Source organism: Zootoca vivipara, chromosome 8 (genome assembly GCF_965207765.1).
Source record: "Zootoca vivipara chromosome 8, rZooViv2.hap1.1, whole genome shotgun sequence".
Taxonomy (NCBI): Eukaryota; Metazoa; Chordata; class Lepidosauria; order Squamata; family Lacertidae; genus Zootoca; species Zootoca vivipara.
The window spans coordinates 41986327-42010093 of record NC_142591.1 but is presented as its reverse complement, the minus strand read 5'-3'; the positions used below and the strand labels follow the sequence as shown (position 1 = coordinate 42010093).

General features: G+C 39.9%; 1 protein-coding gene across 1 annotated transcript in view; it reads left to right on the top strand.

Moving 5' to 3' along the window:
- The window catches only part of EMILIN2 (elastin microfibril interfacer 2), a 33012-nt gene extending 12026 nt beyond the window's left edge, over positions 1-20986 (top strand). The window contains exons 3-8 of the mRNA XM_035125680.3: positions 1275-1450; positions 3763-5658; positions 15175-15660; positions 16892-16933; positions 19551-19679; positions 20345-20986. Coding sequence (XP_034981571.3) covers positions 1275-1450; positions 3763-5658; positions 15175-15660; positions 16892-16933; positions 19551-19679; positions 20345-20682 — 3067 coding nt within the window. The 3' untranslated portion in view covers positions 20683-20986. The remainder of the gene's footprint in view (positions 1-1274; positions 1451-3762; positions 5659-15174; positions 15661-16891; positions 16934-19550; positions 19680-20344) is intronic.
- The last annotated feature ends 2781 nt before the right edge of the window (positions 20987-23767 follow it).

The following is a 23767-nucleotide window of genomic DNA, read 5'->3' as shown; positions in this document are numbered from 1 at the left end:
AATCAGCTGAATCCCACAAGGAGCAAATGATTTCATTGTTAGAGAATTTTTAACTGCTGTAGATTCAACAGTAACAAATAGATGAAAATTAAGGGAGTGGTATTAAGAGCTTCAACTGTTATGTAATGTAGATGATTTCTACTTGTCTTCTACAATGGACCATGTCCTGAAGTAATCCTGGTAGGTTGGTAATCTAGCCATAGTCCTTAGCTCTAACTTTGATTGCAGATTGCATAGAGAAAGAAGGCTATGCCAACCAATAAAGCTCTGTAGATCATAATAACTGAACTTATGACTACTAACTGTAGTTAATGGCAAAGCACTGGTTATAAAACATGGGTCTTTCTACTTCAGTGGACCACACTTAAGGTTGAACCTGATTATAATTTGCTATTTTGATGTTGTTACTGTACTGTAATTTGGAAAATAAAAACTTTAATATAAAAATGTTAAATAAATTATGGAAGTTACTTAAAACAATTTCAGTGAATTGATACAACATGCATCTTTAAATATCAAAATGCTTTATTTATCAAACTTTGAATTGCATTGGTGCAAAGATACCGCAGTTGAAATGTGGGCACTGATTAATGCATGTGAATCAGATTTACTAGGCCTAATTCAAAGCAGTTAAATACTGTTACGGTTGGAATATCTCTTTAATGACTTTAAACCACTTCAAAGTGGTCATTGTTGTCTCTAGCAGTGAGTTCAAAGAATACTCATCCTAGCTAAATTGCTTTCACAGTAATAAGTAGTTAAACATACATAAGAGGACAGGGAGGAAACAGGATAGTCATGGGTGGGCAGGATATTATATTTTCCCACTATCCCCCTACTCATTACAGGGATTGTTTATATAGCTCTCTAATGACTTTAAACCTCTTAAAAGTAGTCATTGTTGTCCTCTTACATGGACAAAGATGGAATGATTTATTATTGTTTAATATGGAGGAATGGTTGCTGAAGTTGATATGTTTGATTAGAGAAAAACCATTGCTGACATTTATTAATAATAGAGTACCCCTTTTGGACTTTTTGTGTGAAAAGGAAAATGAATTTGAGGCATTTGGATCTGAAGATTGGGGAAATATTGCTTAACAGAAAGTCGGACAGTTGGATGTCATGCTAGAGTGAATGTTTTGAATAATTTCTTTTATATAACTGACAGGCGGAAGCCCCTTTTATTTTCTTTGCTTTGTTTGAAAGAAAAAAACCCCAATAAAGATCACCACAATATGTTAATGCTACCATTTTCATTTTATTTATTGCAGGTATCGAACAAGTTTCAGACCTAAATATACAATAACATATAAGACAGTAACAGAATTGGAATGGAGATGTTGCCCTGGATACATGGGTATAGATTGCAAAGAAGGCACACCACAAAAGCCAAGGTCTGCTGTTTACCCAGCACAGCTACCAGCAGATGACATGAAGCCAAGCTTGGGTAATTTTTTTCTTTGAATTTTGGTATGCATGTCCCTGCCCATAATTTTTCTTTCTGATATGTTTGACACAGCACTTGCAGTCCAAAGTGTTTTATTTATTTCTCTGCCATTTATCAGTCTCATTAACCCTTTGAGGTAGGTTTTTGTGGGCCCAGTCACAGAGCCATCCCACATGTACCCCAAAAATCTGGTCTGGAGGGTGCCCCAAGCTTGCAGAGCTATTTCTGAGGGTCTAGGAGGTTGTGGAGGGGTCAGGGGAGGAAGCAGCAGCATGGCTGCATGAACAGAAGTCCATGGAGCTGCAGTATTGGATATGCATAATTGTATATATATTTTTAAAACCCAATATTTTTAAAGAATACTAAAACCATATTGATAACATGGCAGTAACTATAAAGTTTTATTAAAGCAAATGGACTGATGGCGATCTGTTGGGTTCAAACCTAAGTTGACTGTATAGTTTTATAGCAGTATAGCAAAATAACAGTACCGAGTTGTAACACTTTACTTTTCTTCCATTAAAAAGGCATTTCAGCAATAATTTAAAAATTGATCTTTTAAAAAAAGTTTTTTTCTACACAAAAGGTGGTAAACATATACCATCAGTCCTGGAAGTGTTCCAAGCTAAACCCCTAGCACAGTTATTATATGGGGCTCAGATTTGGACAGGCACTCACCTTAGATCTATGGAAGCTGTCCAATTAAAGTTCTTACGGCAAATTTTCTCTGTACCACCCTGTGTCCCAAACGCATCATTGAGCTAGAGGCTTATCTTCCCTTGATAGAATTACAGTTTTGGCGTAGGACACTTAACTATTAGTTTCGCCTAAATTTAAACACCACCACCCCAAGTCTAATATCCCTAGTGCTGCAAGATTGTCACAAGAGCGTCTGGACTAAAATTGTCAAAAACCTCACTCTTGTGGTTTATCACCACAACAGCTACTCACTTTGGGTTTTAGCAAAGCAAACAGTCTAATTTGTCAGCGCCTAAATGATATCGAGCATCAGAACAACTTGGCTACAATAAGGAAATTTTGCCCACGGTATGACAATTTTCCACCTACCCATTTGACTCTCTGGCACCCTATCTGCATAACCTAGCAATTCTAATATATAGACATGCTTTTACTCTTGCAAGATTGAATGTATTGCCCTCGTCTGTATTTGAGGGACGATTCCAACAGATTCCACACAAAAAACGCTTATGTCCCTGTGGAGATGGCAGTACTGAATCGGTGGTGCATGCCCTTCTGGCTTGCAGTCTTTATAAAGACTTGAGGAATGAGGTTATCACCCTTCTTTTATTGTCCGTACCGGGTCGCCCAGCCACTGCCATGGTATCCTTTCTCTTGGCGGATCAAGATGAGCAAGTGACAGCAAAGGTTGCAAGGTTTTTAGCTGGGGCAATTAGAATAAGATCCACTATTTGACTCTTGATTCAAAACCCTAAAATGTATTTTATATAATTGACTTCCCCCCTATTCTTTGTGTATCGTATTGTTGTATATCATGTTGTTTTATTGCTATGGCCAATGGCTGATGCAAATAAAGATCCATTCATTCATTCATAAATGGTGTGTGTGTGATGAAATGGCATTCACCACAAGAGTTATAATATGTGCTGAGCTTAAAATCGCCTCACCCCAGCAGTGTGTGGGCAGAACATAGGATGTACACACAGAAAAAGTGCATTACTGCCAATAGTGTAGAAATTTAATGCCAATTTCATTTGCATCTTACAACAAAAGAACAGTGATTTGGTAGTGCTGGGGCCACCCTTTTGGAAGCAGCTGTAGTGCCCATGAGCTTATAATATTTTGTGTGTGCATTGATTCTCATATTCCTGGTTTGGTGGAGGAGTGGGGAATCTGTAACCCTTCACATATTGCTGGGCTACAACTCCCATTATCCTTGACCTCTGGGCATCTTGACAAGGACTGATGAGGGTTATATTTCAACAACATCCATCATCAGACTTCCTATCCTTGTATTAAAGCATGGAGCCAAATATAAAAGAAGTATTTCACTTTGAAGGAAAAACATGGTTGGCCGAGAAAGTTGTAAAGATTTATCCCTCTAAACCAGGCATCCCCAAACTTCGGTCCTCCAGATGTTTTAGACTACAATTTCCATCTTCTCCGACCACTGGTCCTATTAGCTAGGGATTGTGGGAGTTGTAGGCCAAAACATCTGGAGGGCCGCAGTTTGGGGATGCCTGCTCTAAACCATCTAAGTCAATTGGGGGTTTGTAACTTCAAGTTTAGTTTTAAATGCTGTTTCCACATTTTTCTTTCTTTTCTTTCTGCAGACACTAATCTGAAGCAAGAACAACAGGATTCACAGGATAAAAGAATTCAGCTCCTCGAGGATGAAGTATTCCGCCTTACACAGACTGTGCTAGAGCTTCAGTCCTCCTTAACAGGTGTGAATGAAAACCTAAAGCTTTCTGTTCAAGAAGATGCAAGTCGGATGCTTGTATCATGGTTGAACAACCTTCATGACCGTCCAGAGCCTGACAGTATGGCTGAGGGCGAAACAAAGAAAATTCATGTGTTTGGAAGTACAGACCAAAAGGAACCTGGAATAGAAAATATAAAATCTGAGCCAACAGAAGATGGCTTGAAGGACAAAGATGACAAGGTGGAAGAAGTGAAAGGGAAAGCAAATGGTTATGAAGCACAATTAAAACAGCTCCAAGAAGCCGCCCAAGGCCCAACCGTTATGATGCCGAGTAGCCAGTTGTATCAGCAATACATTGATGCTAGGTTTGAAGATCTGAGACAGGAAATTTTGGAAGGATTTGAGAAGAAAATGGCAGACCTGAAAAATTCCTGTGAGTACAAACTGATGGATATTCAACAACATTGTGATGATCATGAAGCCAGCTGCCAAGGAATAAGGGAACTTATTGGAGAGAAAGAAAATGACATCAGAAAGGAGATAAAACATATTCAGACACTTATCCAAGCACCATCAAACCACTCAATTTGTTGCAGTAATGCTGAAATTGATGCTTTTGGACAGCAGCTAAAACATTTGGGCGAGAAGATTGACAGAACTGCAGAAGCAAACAGGATTTTAAATGCCAGAATAGATAATGAAATGAAATACATAGCCACTCCATATCTGGAAGGCAACTTTGATGCAAAATGGGAGGAAGTGGAAGCCAGGATCAATGTTACAGAGAGAAATGCTGAACAACACTGCTTTTACATTGAAGAAACTCTTCGTGGTGTTATAGCTACTGAAGTAGATGAAGCGAGAGACATATTTGACAAAAAGCTTCAGGCACTGGAAAACCGTCTGAGTGCTACTTTTCTAGATGTTACTAATATCACAAATCCAGATGAGAGAAATATTGATCTAGTATCAATTTTGCACAGCAATTCAGGGTCTGGAAATGAACAGTTTGTCTCTGAGATTAATATTGTGAAGAACAAACTGCAAGATATTGAAAACCTTTGCAGGCAGAAATGCCAGCCAGTATCACACAATGTGGAGGGCCTCCAGAGAGACATAGAAAACTGTAACAGTAAATATGATGTATTGTTTTTGAAAACGGAGGATAATTCTGGTCTTTTAAAATCCTTAAATGGCTCTTTAAGTGAGAAATTTAATTTAGTTAAAGGCAGCCAACGTGACATTCAGAAGCTTCAAAAGGATTTACGAATTATTCGTTATGGTCTGAATGCTATTGATAAAAATGTTAAGAAACTTCAGGGTGGTTTGAGCAGCTGCAATGAACAACTTCTAGGTATCAATTCTACTTGTGAAAAGGTACAACCTGGTGCTTTCAGAAAGGGAGATGAAATACAGAAAACAGTGGGCAATCAAACTCACCCAAACAGTAATTGTTGTAATGACTTAAAGGATAGGATGGAACAGTTAAGGACGAAGCTATATTATAACCTGAACAAATGCCAAGAGAAATTGCCTGGTGTCTCTGATATGGAGGGTAGAGTGTCCAGTGTTGAAAAAACCTGCAACAAACTAGATCAAGTGTCTAGCAGCCTCCAAAGGATAAGGGAGGGATTAAACAAACATGTCTCCAGTATTTGGAACTGTGTCAATAATATGAACAGAACCATAATTTCCCATTCCAAAGATATTTCTGGACTCAAGAATTCATCCCAGCAGTTCCACAGACAGTTCCACAAATTCACCATTGACCTCCAGAATCTGATGAAAACTAAACCTGCTACATGTAAGTTAGCCTCCCTCTTTCTAAATGCTAATTTTTAATTTTAAACAAGGTGATATCAGGGGTAAACTCAACAGATTTTAAAATAACAATGTACATTGTGGAGAGCAGATGGAATTGTGTTTATATTTTTACTTTCTACCTTTGTTTTTTAAATGTGGTTTACTGAAATCAAACACCTAGGGGGGAATCCAGTTTGAGCCAAATGCTGTACAATTTTTCTCTATACAACATAACATCTTCTTCTTTCTTCTTCTTTGGCGATCACTTGTAGCCGAGTAAGATTGTCTTCCATAAACATGGTTTTAACAATGGGTGCATAAGTGACTGTGGAGGCCAATTCTGGAGCCACACGTCCTTCCACAGTGGGGACATTGGTTTCCAGGCGGGAGTTGATCACGGTGTGGATTTGCCAAGCGTGCCTTCCTCTTAGCACGTTTCTCCCTTGCGTCCTGAGATCAAGTTTCTTCAAAGCCCATGACACCAGAAGCGGCTTTGTCATGCTGGCTACATGACCCGGAAGCTGTACGCCAGCTCCCTCGGCCAGTAAAGCGAGATGAGTGCCACAACCCCAGAGTCGTCTGCGACTGGACCTAACGGTCAGGGGTCCCTTTACCTTTACCTAGTGGAGAACTGTATAGGTCTGCCCTGCCCTGCCCATTTCACACCTGACACCGCACAAGCTTTTGTGAAATAAGCTGCCATATTACAATTGTTAGAATATTCAGTTGGATCTGAAGTGCTTGCATCATAGGGCAAGCACACCGTCAGAGCATAGTGAGGAATCTGTCAAATCATTGCAGGCAGTGGAACTCCTAAATAGGAATGTAATTCCTCTGCACCCAGAGAAAATTTCCTCATGCCGCAAACATGTCACATATCGCCCTGACAGCATCCTTTGCATTTTGGACCATATCCCCTACTCTGCACCAAGTTGCAAATGTGAAAAAAATGTGAGTGTAGAAGGGGCTAGTATTTGTCTTGTTAATATTTCTTCTTCAGGTTTCATTTAAATGAGGCATATAATATTATTTCGTAATTTATATAAATAGGCTGTCTCATATGTTGGCACGGAGCATATCCATTCTGCACTATCTTTCTCATCCATGGCCTAGGCTGCCTGTAAATATTCTTGATTTTTTTTTTAAAGCCACGGGTGGGGGACCTGTGGCCCTCCAAATTTTGTTGGACTCCCATCTCCCATCTGTCACAAACAGCATGACATTGGTTAGGAATGATGGAAGTTGTAGTTTAGCAGTTATCTAGAGCAGTGTTTCCCAACCAGTGTGCCTCCAGATGTTTTGGGACTACAACTCCCATCATTCCTGACCACTGGTCTTGCTAGCTAGGGATGATGGGAGTTGTAGTCCCAAAACATCTGGAAGCACACTGGTTGGGAAACACTGATCTAGAGAGTCACAGGTTCTCCATACTGTACTTGTTTTAAATCTTGGAGAATCAGAGTACAGTGGAACCTCGATTTACGAATTTTTAGTTTATGAATGCCGCGGACCCATCTGGAATGGATTAATTCACTTTCCATTACTTTCAATGGGAAAGTTCACTTCAGTTTATGAACGTTTCAGTTTATGAACAGACTTCCGGAACAAATTACACCCATGCTTCGGGTTAAGTACACTTCAGGTTGAGTACTCTGCAGACCCGTCTGGAATGGATTAATCCACTTTCCATTACTTTCAATGGGAAATTTCACTTCAGTTTATGAACATGTTGTAAGCCCCAAAATGGCTTATCTTCTGAGTTAGCCAATAAAACTCAGAGACAAGAGGAGTTAGGAGTCCATTATGTTTATTGCAAAGCAATAAGGTTACAGTCTTTTCGGAATACTGCAACCCCGCCCAAAGATCGGGCAGGGGTATTTATAACATTTCAGACAAAGGATTTCAATTTAACCAATCACATAAATCATTACATCATTTTATATTTAATATTCATCATCTCATTTCATATTTAATACATATGTCATTACCTAATCTAATACGCATGCGCAATAAGTGTTGCTAACTAAACTTTGATTCTTACCGTGATCTGTTACATATTGTTAGTTTGCATGTATGGGAACCTGTGTTACGTGTGGATGTAACAATTTATGTTCTAGTTTATGAATTGCTTATTTGTGATTTACGTATTAGCTGACCTTCTATCCCAGTAGGGACGGCTTCTTGCTGAATCATCAGTTTCTTTAAAGCAACAGGTTACCATAATTCACTAATATAAGCATATTCCAGCATTTATCGGGAATTACATTATTACCTTAATTGGGGTCCTTTGGGCCCCTGCTACAAACTTCCGGAACCAATTGTGTTCATAAACCGGGGTATCACTGTAGAAGGTTCCTGTACAGTCATAATTTTCTGTTTTTGTTTTTTGTTTTTAAAAAAACTTGCTACACAGTAGAATAAACAAATGCAAGAAAAGAAAAATGTGCTGGAATTAGACTCTAGTTCCCATTTGCAGAGATGAGGAAGACAGCTTTGGGTTGATTGACCCTTTACTTAGTTTTCTTTTCCCTCCTATAAAAAACTACGCAAGACACTCTCTTTTAAAGTTTAAATGGCATATAATTTTTGCTTAGTGTACTTGCAGTTGCAGATTAAATATCCAATGCAGGTGGATGTTTCTTAACTTGCTAAAACCTCTTACACAGATTAAACGGTTACAGGGTAACTGACTCTGAGTCAGACAGCAGCACAATGTAACATAACCAGCTGCTCTAACTGTTAAGACTGTTCAACTAACTGCCATAACTCTACCAACTGCTATACTGTAACTGCCACAGGGTGTATGACATCACAGAGTTCTACAGCTCTTGCAATTAACCCTTTGCATACGCATTTTGGATGTTTTCATCCCACAAAATGAAGTACACATTTCCAAAATATACACCATTTTGAAACTGTGAGGCACCCTTCCCCATCTTGTGCCCTCCAGATAAACCTGCGCTGCGATTCCCATCCTCCCTAACTATTGACTTTGCTGGCTTGGGCTGATGGGTAGTCCAAAACATCAGGAGGGTGCCAGATAGGAGACTAGGGCAAGAAATCAATAACGGAACACCCTTTGAGTTTCAAAGCACTTTATGAACCCTTTTAATAATGCTAACACAAGTAAAGATCCTACCTTCTGAGTACAAAGTAGGCTTACATTTTTAATTTTATTTTTTTAAGCAGAGGTTGGATGGTCATCTGTCATAGATGCTTTAGCTGGGATTCATGCATTGCAGGGGGTTGGACTAATGACTCTTGGGGGAACCTTCCAACTCCACAATTCTATGATTCTATCACTCTGCTGCCCTATATTTCATCTATATTTTCTCTGTTTGCTGTCTTCCTTTCTCTTGATCTTCCCAGGCTGCAAAGTACATTGCAATGTTGTAATGGTTAATATTTTAGGTTGAACAGCTGAAGTAGCACATTGGCACTCTTCTAGCCCAGGGAAGTGGTGGTGTACAGTATGTGAGATGTTGATCTGCTACTGGCCTGTACAGAATTGCTACCCAACTCAAGCTCAGAAGTGTAGGGTCTATATTTGTAGTTTTCCTTTCCAAGTATATATGACTGCAAGGAAACATCCCAATATGTGCATGTGGTTTGCTTTGAATGAAAGCCTACTACATTAAATTATGCTTGTGCCGGTTTGTGTGTACAGGATTTCAGACTTACAAAGCAAATAGGTTTCAGAAAGTTTTGAGATGAAATGACAGCTGATACTGAAAATTGAGTAAGGATTCTTGGAGTACTAATAAAGGAACTGTACTAGGAAATCTCATAAAGTTTTTCAGAGGGGTAGCCATGTTAGCAGCAAAAATGACAAAGTGTATTGTGGCACCTTAAATGGATTTTGTCCTACATGTGTATATGTGAGTTTGTGTCTACCACCTTGGGAATCAACTTGAAAAGCAAAGCAGATGTTTCTCTGTGTCTGAATATCATTCAGTCAAACTGAAGCGTTCAGTATATGGCTGCAATACACTGCATTTGAATGGGCAACCTTTAATCTTACATAGGTTAGTTTTAACCTCAAGCATAGGTTTAAGAAAATATCTGACAATGTATTATATGACTTAAATGATTACACTTCAGTTTGGCAGGCTCAAACCATAATTGTCTTCTATTGATAATTGTACTGAAACAAAACCTGTTAAATAATATATACCAGTTGGAAATTCAAGCTGGGAAAAGGTGTGCTAATTTGCAGCCAAGTATATTCTAGCTTTGGCATCAGTTTTTACTTTAAGCAACATGGAGCCAAAGACATTTTTAATGAGTCAGTCCAGATGTATGTTGATGGGTTGTTGCTGTATAAGCCATGGGCCAAATCCTTATTTGGGTCTTAACTTATTCAGTGCTTCCCTGAAAGGTAGTGGGGTGTTTGCTTGGACACAGAAAGAATATTCAGTGCATTATGGACCTCCTCCAGCAGCATTAGAATGTCAGAGCCTACTCATGATGAGCAATTTTGTCCTAGGATCAAATTTACTGTCAACTTCTCCAGTAGCTCACAACACAAAATTGCAACAAAGCCATTTTAAATTGGTAAAATATTAATACCAGCAGGGATCCACAGCACAATAAAGGTATCTGTGTTATCTTCTGATAATGCCTGGGCCATAAAGCAGCATGGAGAGTTGTGTCCAATATGGTAAAAGCAAAGTAATGGTGACATTTACCTGAATTACATGGTATATGTGGCAACCATTTTGTGCCTATCCAATTGGCATGCGACTCATGGACTTGGAAGAGGTCAGGACGGGGTGGGAAGGGTGTAACAAAGCAGGGCGGACTTATGTGCACTCCAGGGACATTTGTGGGGGCCAGGAAGGGAACCCCATGCAAAATGGTTGCCGCCTGTACTTCCATGCAGGAGTTACCAGAGAGCCATGATCGAACCATAACAGGAGTATCTCCCATACTGTTCCGATAAACATTCTGCATTCTGCATTCTGCAAGTCTAGGATCCTACTGCTGTTACATTTTCCTTTATGCTCTCTTTATTGAATTCATCAGTAATGCTGGAAATGGACACTTTGATGGAAGATAAAATTACAATTGGTTGATTTCCTAGTACTGTTACATATTTTAGTTTTATTATTAAATTAGACTTGCTAGCATTCCTGCTTTGCATGAACCAAAGTGTAGAATCTGATGAAACCACTGATAATCATAATGAAAAAGAATATTTAATTAGGTACAGAAGGTAAGATGGCTGTGAAATTCTGCAGGAGGAGTAGTCAATGTGGTGCCCTCCAGATGTTGTTGGACTGTAACACTCATCAGCCCTAGTCAGCGTGGCCAGTGGTCAGCTGAAGGCCAGCATCTGGATGGCACTGTGTTGGGTACCCCTGGGCTAGAGATTTTGTTTTTTTAAAGGCGATATAGTGGGACAAGGTTTTATGGATAAATGTGCACCTGAATTGTTTCTATTGCATGTTAGAGATTTTCTCTTGCAAAGCATGGCAGATGCTTTGCTGACTTGTGGTGCAAAGGTTTTGGATTAACTGTTGCAAAATCAAGTCATTAATCTTCTATATTTTGTATAAATGGAATGGGTGAATCACTAGCTTTTAGTTTTGTCCTCTGCTCTATTTTCTTCATAAAGGAAATCATATTTTTTCACACACACAAAAAGTCAACAATTTGAATTTAGCAGTTTTCTTTGTACCTCGCATACCTCATCACATTAATAAAAGTTGTGGGCCAAGAAATGGAGGTTTGAATCTGAAGGTAGCTTATCTCATGGCCTGGCATCTGACCAGAAAGCAAAGAATGACGTTACTTGGCATGTTGCCTCCTTTGGTGTCATCATTTTAAGTTGCCAATAGTAAATAAAGAACTATGAACACTGCTGAAAAAAAGATGGTGCCCTGGGGATATGCTCTTTTCAAATGCAACAATGATCTAAGTGCAGTTCGCCTTTCCATCTGTTTTTCAGGCTGTGGAGAAAAGTCCCTGCTTTATAATTTATCCAAAAAAGAGTTAGACAGAGACTGTCCTAAATGTACCCTTTTAATTTACTGAGTTAACTATAGTGGAGTGACACCTGGGATGAATTTTGCCCTTGCTGTCTGGATTACTAACACATGCTTTGTCCAAATGGTGGTTCCTTTATCATTACAGTATTTTTAGATCTTAAAAAAGCAGTCCCTGGTATAAAGCAACTCAGTATCAGAGGCCAAAACATCAGGTACTGCAAAGTATTAGCACATGGGCATTCGTGTGTGAAATATTTAGGGTGAGCCACACCAAGCAAGCTGACTCTTACACTTCTCTTTGGAACAACAAACCATCTGATTCCATCTAGATCTTTCATTGCCTTTTTTCTCAATGAGAAGAATTTAAGAAGAGTTAAATTATATGGGTACAGCGATAGAGATAAGGTAGTTTTGTGCCACATTTTTCAGATGGCAAACCTCTGTTTAAGGGCTGTTTGGTTGAAGCCTGGTTTAATGAGAGGTGTTGCAGTAAAAATTTGTTAGCACACGAAATTTCTTTGCAAATCTGCCCTATTGTAATTTCTCTTTTTTTGGTAATGCATGAGTGATCACCCTAGATGGATACTTTAAGAAAGCATAGCTAGATAATATAAAAAGTATTGTTGTGTTTCTATCTAACAGCATTATAGTTCTTTACTTATAAAGAATACTTAGTACTTATTATTGTGTTTAATTCAAAGCAGTAATTTAGCGTCCCTTAGCTTCTGAGTTCACAGCCCCCATTTTTAGCACTCTGTGTCCCCTTGTTTTTCTACCTTCCTCCTTAGCTGTCAACACACAGCTCCCTCTTAGCCCTAGGCTCTGAGTTATGTATTCCCCAGTCCAAACAATCTAGCTTCCTTTCCACCAGCTATACTGAGGTAGGCAGAGCTTCCTTTTGTTTTTAAATACAAACACTCTGATTATGAAATACATAAGGCCTTACATTAGTTGTGAATGTCACAAGGATGTTTTCAATTGCTGCTTTTCTTGGCAAATTACATGGAAACTCATTTCAGTCACCATCTCCATATATTTTGCAGAAAAACACCAGTTTCAATGCAGTGCACTGTTCACAAATGATGCAAGGAAGGCCAGCATCTGGATGGCACTGTGTTGGGTACCCCTGGGCTAGAGATTTTGTTTTTTTAAAGGCGATATAGTGGGACAAGGTTTTATGGATAAATGTGCACCTGAATTGTTTCTATTGCATGTTAGAGATTTTCTCTTGCAAAGCATGGCAGATGCTTTGCTGACTTGTGGTGCAAAGGTTTTGGATTAACTGTTGCAAAATCAAGTCATTAATCTTCTATATTTTGTATAAATGGAATGGGTGAATCACTAGCTTTTAGTTTTAAGTTAAGTACTTAATCGGTTCTGGAAGTCTGTACTTAACCTGAAGCGTACTTAACCTGAAGCGAACTTTCCCATTGAAAGTAATGGAAAGTGGATTAATCCGTTCCAGACGATGAAAAACACACCCTAAAACAGCAATTTTAACACGAATTTTACTGTCTAACGAGACCATTGATCCATAAAATGAAGGCAATAATCAGTGTACTGTACTATAAATAAGACAGCCACCGCAGCCACCACACCCAGCAGCTGAGGGGAGGGGGAGGCATCATCAGTGGGAGTAAGAATCAATGCACCCAAAGGGTTAGGGTTAGGGTGATAGGGTTAATGGTGATAAACATCTATGCGCCAAATGGTTGTAAGGTTAAATTCTTTAAGAAGATTGAGCGGCTATTAAATGAATTTATAAAAGATGAAGAAATTATATTAGTGGGGGATTTCAATAGGGTGGTATTGCCAAAAATAGGCAGAACAAATGAGGGGAAGAAAGAAAGAGGGAAACTACCGGGAACTTTTTTCCAAGTAGTTAAAAATTATGAATTGAAAGATATCTGGAGGTTAAGAAACCCATTAGAGAGAAAATATTCATACTACTCAGGAGCGAAAATATCTGCCTCAAGAATAGATGCAATATGGTTATCGCCAGGGCTAATTCCATTAATAAAAAAATGTGAAATCATGGCAAAGTCTATAACAGACCACAATCCAATTATGATAAGAATTAAAGAGAGTTATGGACAAATTAGAAGATGGCGTCTAGATAAAATAATTTTGGATGATGAATTGTTTGTAGCTAAAATGAGAGATTTGTTGAAGGAATTCTTCCAGAATAATGTGTCAGAAGAGATAGATCTAACCACAGTCTGGGACTCGAGCAAAGCCTATATCAGAGGAATGTATATTCAACAAAAGAGTAGAATCAGAAGGGAAAAAGGAGAAAGATTGAATTTTTTTAAAAAAGAGATAGAATTGAAGGAGAAAGAATTAGGGAAGAACCCAAAAGATGTAAATATAGCAACACAAATAATTTTTTTACAAAATAATCTAAAAAAATTGATGGATGAAGAAATTGAAAATAAAATTAAATGGGCCAAACAAAGAACATTTGAATTTGGGGGGAAAGCAGGAAAAATGCTGGCGTGGCAATTGAGGAAAAGACAAAGTGAAAGGATAGTTACATCAATTAAGGAGGGAGAGAAGAAATGGACAAATCCGGAGGATATACAAAGATGCTTTGTGAAATTTTATAAGAAATTATATAAGGAGAAGGAATTGAATGAAAATAAATTGCCAAACTTAAAATTGGGAAGTCACCAGGAACGGATGACCTTTCTGGTCGACATTATAAATTATTTAAGGATGAATTGGTTGTGATGTATCAAAAATTAGTAAATAAAATTTTGGAAGAAGGGATAATGCCTAAAACATGGCAGGAAGCATATATAATTTTAATACCAAAAGAGAAAGAAGGGAATGTGGAAGTAGGAAATTTTAGAGCAATCTCTCTCCTCAATATAGACTATAAAATCTTTGCAGAAATTTTGGCCAATAGAATAAAAGGGGTATTAAATAGGATCATAGGACAGGAACAACAAGGGTTTCTACCAAAGAGAAAGATGTTTAATAATATGAGAATTTTCTTGAATTTATTGGAATATATTGATTGGAACCCGAGTAAAAGGGCAGCATTCATCTTTCTCGATGCGGAAAAGGCGTTTGACAATCTGGCCTGGGGATTCATGAAGAAAGCATTGGAAAAAATAGGGGTAAGGGGTATTTTTTTGGAAGGAGTAAAGGCAATCTATAACAAACGGTCAGATTAATTATAAATGGGGTAATTTCAGAAGAACTTGAGATATCTAAAGGTACTCGCCAAGGATGCCCACTATCTCCATTATTGTTTATCCTATCACTGGAATTTTTATTACAAGGTATTAAAAAGGATGAGGAGGTTAAGGGAATTTCAATAGGGAGGAGTAAATACTGTATAAAATTAGGGCTTTTGCAGATGATATAATAATGATGGAGGAACCAGTGGAAACAATAAATAAGTTGAAAGAGAAATTATTAAAGTATGGCTTTGCCATTCTTATAATCATATATTCAAATATTATTAGCCAAGTTAGCCAGAACGTCTGATTGGCCCATTTTCTTCCTTCTACAAACCTTAGCTGAAAATCCAGCAGTGTTACTACCAAGGAAACCACAAGGAAAGATTCCCCTGCCACCACCAGATCCAAGAAAACCATTACAGCCATCTCGGTCAGAAACACATCCAGCACCCTCACAGCCAAGGACGCCACTACAGCCACAACCAGGCGAGCATGTGCAGTCATCACAGCCAAGAATACCCCTACAGATTCCAGAAATAAGAATACCTTTGAAGCCATCAGATCCACAAATAATCGTACAACCACCATTGCAAGGAATACCTCTTCAGCCACCAGATTCCAGAACTCCTCTACGGCCATCATCACGAGGATCAAAAGCAGGATCAAAACCTTCCTTGCCTGGGTCAAGTGGGATATTTATGGAAACTGGACAGGCGGGACCTCCTGGTACAGTTTTAATGTCGGAAAAAGGACGAAAAAAAAGGATAAATGGCCAAAATGGCCAGAATAACATGCTGGTTTCTGAAGGTTCTGCTGGAGCACCAGGTGAGCAGATTTTCTCTTGAGTTATTTCTTGTTTCTTGTCATTGATAAAATATGCATATTTATTCAGAATTTGGAATCCGGTGATCAGTGTTCTGTGTAAAAAATGTGGCTGTTTGTTCCATACCAACATACGTGGGGAATCCAATGCTCTTTCCCTTTGCATGTTGGGATTTATGATGCTCTGGGGTTGCCCGGAGGCTCCCTCAGTCCTACTGGCCAGTCCTACTGACCTACTTACCATTCCGGTAAGCACAACTCTGGAATGGCACGTCCCTTCATTCCAGTGTGCCCTTCAGCAACATCTCCCAGATGAAAGATGCACACTAATCTTATGGCATAGCACAGCAAGAAGAATGAACCATCCGTAGATCTAAACTACGTATTTATTTATACTACTGTATTTACAGTCACAGAATCATGGCTGTCTCACATTCAGCTCCAAGAGAGAACAGGCAGGCAACTAGTAAAAGTGAAAGTACATTATATAGTGCATGCAGATAGGACTGTATCCTGTTCTCACGGTTCTTCTCGGACAGGCATGTGAATTACACCAATCACATAACGCAGCCTCAGAGGAGTGATTTGCTAACCTTGCACACCACTGCAGTGGAGGATAGCAGCCATTCCTATCTGCAATATTGCTGCTTCCCACCAACATTGTATAGATCAGGGGTCAGCAAGCTTTTTCAGCAGGGGGCCGGTCCACTGTCCCTCAGACCTTGTGGGGGGCCGGACTATATTTTGGAGGGGGGGGAATGAACGAATTCCTATGCCCCACAAATAACCCAGAGATGCATTTTAAATAAAAGGACACATTCTACTCATGTAAAAACATGCTGATTCCCAGACCGTCCGTGGGCCGGAATTAGAAGGCGATTTGGCCGCATCCGGCCCCCGGGCCTTAGTTTGGGGACCCCTGGTATAGATAGTAGCAGGAGCCACTATGTATATTCCTTTCTTCACTAAAACATGCAGGAAGGGAATGAAAATGTGCCAGGTCATGGCCCTCTAAATTCTTCATTGTAGATACCAGTAATTAAACCACTTATAATGCTACTCGTTTCAAAACGACCGCTCCAAAAATTCTGAGAAATGCAGATGCAGCAGTTACTAAGTACTATAGTCAGATGCTGGTGGTACTGGAATTAATCACATTTGACAGGAGGGGTGTTTCATCATTAGAGGCTGTAAATTTGCTTGAAATATGCATCTTTTTCATACTTGCTTGTAGGTTACCCTAAACTTCCAAGGCCTCCCTCTACAACTGCACAAGGTAATCCCACGTTTTCAGATTTCTTGTCTTTTCTTTTTGCTAATTCCCATAACTTGCTTGCTGGCATTTACTAAAGCAGTTTATAGCATAAGTACTATTTCAGATGACAGTTATTTCTTGAAATATTAACTAAGAAACTTCTAGTATAGTTTCAAAATCTGAAACTTATAAAGTACTTTCCCTGAATCATCCTGCTGCCCCGCTGCCTCCTCTGTTCACCCTTCAGATTCTTGCCTGTCCCTGACACCTAGAGATCGTTACTTATTATTATTATTTAGTAATTTGTATACAGCCCTTCATCCATAGTTCTCAGGGCAGTTCACAAGATGCTAATAATAAATAAATAAATAAATAAAATATTATTTATACCCCGCCCATCTGGCTGGGTTTCCCCAGCCACTCTGGGCGGCTTCCAACAGAAAAACAATCTATTAAACATTAAAAGCTTCCCTAAACAAGGCTGCCTTCAGATGTCTTCTAAAAATCTGGTAGCTGTTTTTCTCTTTGACATCTGATGGGTGTTCCACAGGGTGGGCGCCACTACCAAGAAGCCCCTCTGCCTGGTTCCCTGTAGCTTTGCTTCTCGCAACGAGGGAGCCGCCAGAAGGCCCTCGATGCTGCACCTCAGTGTCCGCGCAGAACGATGGGGTGGAGACGCTCCTTCAGGTATACTGGACCGAGGCCATTTAGGGCTTTAAAGGTCAGCACCAACACTTTGAATTGTGCTCGGAAACATACTGGAAGCCAATGTAGATCTTTCAAGACCGTAAAAGGCTATTAACTAAGTAACTAAATAAGCAAAGAGGATCTTTAAATACCTCCTTGTTGCTTTCCCTGTGTGTTCAAAGGAAAGCTTGTTATATTCTCCTCTTTCAGGTATCCTACCCAAGTAGGAACACAAAGGCTGATGCTGAAAATAGGCATATATGTCAGCATAGTGTCTGGGGAAATGAGGTGTATCATGAGTGAAACATACTCTTCAACATATGGCTGAGTGCTGGCATTGGATCCATACATTGTGGCATGCACACAGATCCAATAATTTGTATCTAGTAGTTTATTACCTTCAATCTTCATGCAAGGCTAGGCATGGAGAGACTTAGCTAACCAGAGCCCTTCCTATTCTACTGTCATCTTAAACTGTTTAAAGTAATTGGTTGTTGACATGTTCTAGACCCGACTGTGTGCAGGTGACTGCAGAGAGCATAACACTGCTGCTAACACTTGGATAAAGTTAGTTTTCTCATATTAGGCTGTTATGTGGATCCACTGTTTAAGATAACACCACTGGAATAATTGAAATTAAGATAATTGTGAGCGTCATTATTTGCTTTGCGTCAGTTGGCAGTCTATTGTAATCAACATCTTAAAAGGTTATATAGTGTGAATATACCAATGCTGTAACAGTTACCTGAAAATTTATCTGACCACAGTTGAAGGTGTGGTTCTGCAGTATTTTAAGCAGGGGTGAGAAACTCCAAGTCTGGAGGCCAAATGTGCCCCTCCAGACCTCTGTCTGGCTTTTGGGACCGTTCCCAGGCTATGCCCCCTCCCTACTGGTCCTGCTTCATCCCCTCCCATGGACAATAGGTTTGCAGGGCCCAGAAAGGAGCAGCTACTATGTAGAAGGACACACTGATTGAAGAAGAAATCAATCGATGTAAGTTTATTGAAAGCCATGTCAATTCCATACAATCACAAATTAAAGAATAAAAGGAAATAGCTACAAAAATGTTAAACTGGAGGTAAGTAAAAGTTGATTAAAACACCAGTTTTGAATGTGTGTATAGAACAGTTGCAGCAAGGGAATATGCAGAGACTATTTAGAAAAGTAGTTCAGTGGGAAGGACTGGGTAGGGGAAGCTAAATCCATCCACACCACTCCCTAGAATGACTGTTTTTCTAAGCAGGCTCTGTACTACACCGCTCTGCTAGGTGGATGAAGTAGAAGAATTGTACATATATTACTCTTAGATGGATTGCAACAACTGCTTGTCCACTTTGAACTTAAGTTACTTATAAGGAATGGTCACTTTCATTGTGCCAGCACATGGGACCAAAATTGAAGGTTTGCAATGAAAGCAGTCTATTTAGCAAGTTTGTGTTATGCAACACACTTAACCCTTAGCAATTGTGAAATGGAGCATGTTGCAGTAGCCTCCATGTGGTGGTTGTGATCTGTAGATTGGCCCCGTACTCTCTGCATTGGGCCTTCTTGGAGAACCCCAAAGGCTTAAAGCCATGAAGGCCATCTTCATGTGGTGGTAATCTCTTTTAGCATAATTGGTGTGTGGCACGTAAAGCTGTAACTATAGCCATTGTGTTTATTCATTCCGCACACTTTTGGTGATGTAGGTCTAAGACAGTGTTGCCTAAACATTTGTTGCTGAATGAGATAGGGATAATATTGCTATTTGCTTTGTAGATGATAGGAAAAGTATAAATAGAAGAGGACCTTCAGTCGTCTTAACGGTGGTGAATCTGCAAAAGGTGTGCTTGTTTTGTTTTTGCTGAAGTGTTCAATTAAGGGCATGAGGAGAACTTTGTGTATAAGACCAGCTAAAGCACTTGTAATGCTGCATTATGTGTCTAAGTTATGATCACTTCTTCATTCTAGGAGCAGCTGTTTCTTCACTGGTGTCATTCTCTGCTGGTCTCACTCAGAAGCCTTTCCCTAATGACATGGGTGTGGTACATTTCAACAAAGTGCTTGTAAATGATGGAAACCATTATAACCCTGAAACAGGTATTAAACAGTTCCTAATTGATAAAGGGAAACTGGCAGTATCTATTGAATGATTTTTTAAAAAATTTAAATTCTGTAGAATTTAAATGCATTCCAGCATTTTCTCAACTTGTACCTGCTTATATAAAGCAACTTAATAGGAGGTTCCCTTCATGTCCAAGTTAGTGTGAGAGTAGACACTACTGATACATTTTTCAGATCTTTCAAGCTGCTGAGGCTGGTATTACTCCATTGCTAACATCCATTTCTTTTAACCTACCCAATATTGTATAGTCCTTGAGCATGCTGTCTTCCCCCCATAAAGTCACATATACAAGTGGCAGAACTGAAGGATTTAATGTTGGGAGAACTTGCTAACAGCAGACACCATTGCATTCTTTCCTATGCATTGGGGAACTGAAGTGAAATCACAATCAGCTCAGTGGATAAAAATGTATAATAAGCATGTGCAGGAGCTAAGGGAGAATGAGTTCATAAGAGGAATTTTATGTGAATAACTCCTCTTCGTTGTCATGCCAAATAAAATATGATACGTTCAAATTAAATGACCTTTATTCCCTCCCAGTTATTGTACTGACATACTTGTGTTATTTGATAAAGCAGTAGGAATTGGACTTGGGCCAACCGTACACGTGTGTTTTGATTAATGTGTGTCTTCATTGCAGGCGTCTTTACATCTCCCTATGAAGGTCGTTATCTGATCACAGCTGTTCTAGCTCCAGAGAGGGATGAATACATAGAAGCTGTGCTGTCAGTTTCCAATGCAAGCATTGCTCAGCTTCACACAGCTGGCTACAGAAGAGAGCTGCTTGAACACCACCGACCACGATCAGGGAAACGAACTTGTGGTGGAACGGGGGCTTTCCATCTTGTTCTTCACCTCAAAGCTGGAGCTGAAGTAAGCATTGTAGTTACTGGGGGCAAGCTGGCCTACACAGACTCTGATGAAATATACTCCACATTCAGTGGGGTGTTTCTGTATCCTTCCCTTTCTCATGCATAGAGGGGAGTAATTAATAAATGGTGAAGCTTTAATATTTTATTCCTCATTTTTTTCATCACCTTCAATACTTCTGTTTTAAGTGCAATCTTTACATGACTATATTTTCTTTCCCTCAATTGACTTTCTTTTAGATTATGGACATTTAAACACCCTACAAAAGAACAGTAGTTACTATGGGGGTATCACTGAAATATGTTCAAAGTAAATTATGCACTGTTTATTAACTTTTGAAAGAGAGACTTTATAATTGCAATCCTGAGTCACTGAAGCTAGTTAAATAAATTTAAGAATTATCCTTGTAAAACTCTCTTGTTTTCATGCATTATCCTTAAAATGCTGAAAGCAGCAAAGGAGGTCAGTCCTTTTCACTTTAGTTAGAACTAGCTACTGAAAATTATAGCAGTGGTTGCAGCAATAACCTTTGTATTTCACTTTCTAGTCTTCAAAGCATTTCATGTGCATTAACTTGTTCTAACAATCTTGTAAATCATGTTGTCATCCCGATATTTTAGATAGGGGGAATGGAGCCCAAGGCCACAGAGTAAATTCAAGAAAAAGGTAATATTTGAACTACTATGCTAGGAGTACGGGGTTCACACAGAATTAGGTTTTTGCAAGTATCTGATGTCATAAAAGCCACTTTCACTTGATACTACTTTAATGTCATAAAAGCTTTCATCTGAGAAAAGTGCAAGTTGAGAACGGACATAATTCAACATGGTCTAAATAGCATCACTCCCTTATGTGTTTGTTTTTACAGCAGACTATATACTAAAAAGCAAAGCCACCCAGCCAAATAGGCCACACCCTCCTTTTTCTGTACTGTACTTGGGACGCAGGTGGCGCTGTGGGTTAAACCACTGAGCCTAGGGCTTGCCGATCAGAAGGTCGGCGGTTCGAATCCCTGCGACGGGGTGAGCTCCCGTTGCTCGGTCCCTGCTCCTGCCAACCTAGCAGTTCGAAAGCACGTCAAAGTGCAAGTAGATAAATAGGGACCGCTACAGCGGGAAGGTAAACGGCGTTTCCGTGCGCTGCTCTGGTTCGCCAGAAGCGGCTTAGTCATGTTGGCCACATGACCTGGAAGCTGTACGCCGGCTCCCTCGGCCAATGTGAGATGAGCGCCGCAACCCCAGAGTCGGTCACGACTGGACCTAATGGTCAGGGGTCCCTTTACCTTTACTTGGTAATCTACTAATGGTGTTAGGAATACTTACTTCCTGCAGCCAATGAAAGAACATCCCTTATGTCTTATGAGGCTTGTGAAATGTTCTTCTTGTCTTGCCTCTTGAGGTCTCAGAAAGCCTCTTGAACATTGTTTCTGGACAACATAAAGCAAATTTCCTCCTGAAAGTGATCTGTTGTTGTTGTTTAGTCGTTTAGTCGTGTCCGACTCTTCGTGACCCCATGGACCATAGCACGCCAGGCACTCCTGTCTTGCACTGCCTCCCGCAGTTTGGTCAAACTCATGTTCGTAGCTTCGAGAACACTGTCCAACCATCTCGTCCTCTGTCGTCCCCTTCTCCTAGTGCCCTCAATCTTTCCCAACATCAGGGTCTTTTCCAAGGATTCTTCTCTTCTCATGAGGTGGCCAAAGTATTGGAGCCTCAGCTTCACGATCTGTCCTTCCAGGGAGCACTCAGGGCTGATTTCCTTAAGAATAGATAGGTTTGATCTTCTAGCAGTCCATGGGACTCTCAAGAGTCTCCTCCAGCACCATAATTCAAAAGCATCAATTCTTCGACGATCAGCCTTCTTTATGGTCCAGCTCTCACTTCCCTACATCACTACTGGGAAAACCATAGCTTTAACTATACGGACCTTTGTCGGCAAAGTGACATGGATCAATGCTTCATGGATCAATGCCTTGTCGTGGCGAAGGGGCTTGAATAACTCAGAGAAGCTATGAGCTATGCCATGCAGGGCCACCCAAGATGGACAGGTCATAGTGGAGAGTTTTGACTAAACGTGATCCACCTGGAGAAGGAACTGGCAAGCCACTCCAGTATCCCTGCCAAGAAAACTCCATGGACAAAGACAACAGGCATATAAAAGTTATGACGCTGGAAGATGAGCCCCTCAGGTCGGAAGGCGTCCAACATGCTACTGAGGAAGAGCGGAGGACAAGTACAAGTAGATTCAGAGCTGATGAAGCGGCTGGGCCAAAGCCGAAAGGACGCTCAGTTGCGGATATGCCTGGAAGCGAAAGGAAAGTCCGATGCTGTAAAGAAAAATATTGCATAGGAACCTGGAATGTAAGAACCATGAGTGGAGGTAAGCTGGATGTGGTCAAACATGAGATGACAAGAATAAATATCGACATCCTGGGCATCAGTGAACTAAAATGGAAGGGAATGGGCGAATTCAGTTCGGGTGACTATCATATCTACTACTGTGGGCAAGAATCCTGTAGCAGAAATGGAGTGGCCCTCATAGTCAACAAAAGAGTGGAAAAAGCTGTAATGGGATGCAATCTCAAAAATGACAGAATGATCTCGATACGAATCCAAGGCAGACCTTTTAACATCACAGTAATCCAAGTTTATGCACCAACTACCAGTGCTGAAGAAAGTGAAATTGACCAATTCTATGAAAGTGATCTACTCATACTTAATAGAAGACTGCTGCTCTTATATGGGAATGGCCAGGAGCCCTTCAGTAAACAATGAGTCATGCCTTTACTGAAGGTCTCCCTCATGTCTCCAGAAGAGGCAGTCACAGTAAAAATCTAGTACTTAATATAGTTGGCAGAAATTTTGCCCCAGCCCCCAACTGCATTTAGCCACCATGGAAAAGGCTCGCCAGCCCCAGTTCTGCAGCAAAGAAGTAACTTTTATGGAAATTGCATTTCTCAAAGATACACATCACTTCTATGTTAACCCAAAGCCTTTCCAGCCTACTTTCAGGTAGAGTCCAAAATGAACTTAACTACAGGCTTTTTCAGCTGACTGTCTCATCTGTGTTTATTCTCCTCTACACCCAAGGTAATTTTTCCTATATTGTACTGAATGGAATTTCTGTGATTTGGCTGCAGACCGTTCTGAGCCCACAGGGAATAATTTCAAATGTATAAATATAACACATGTAG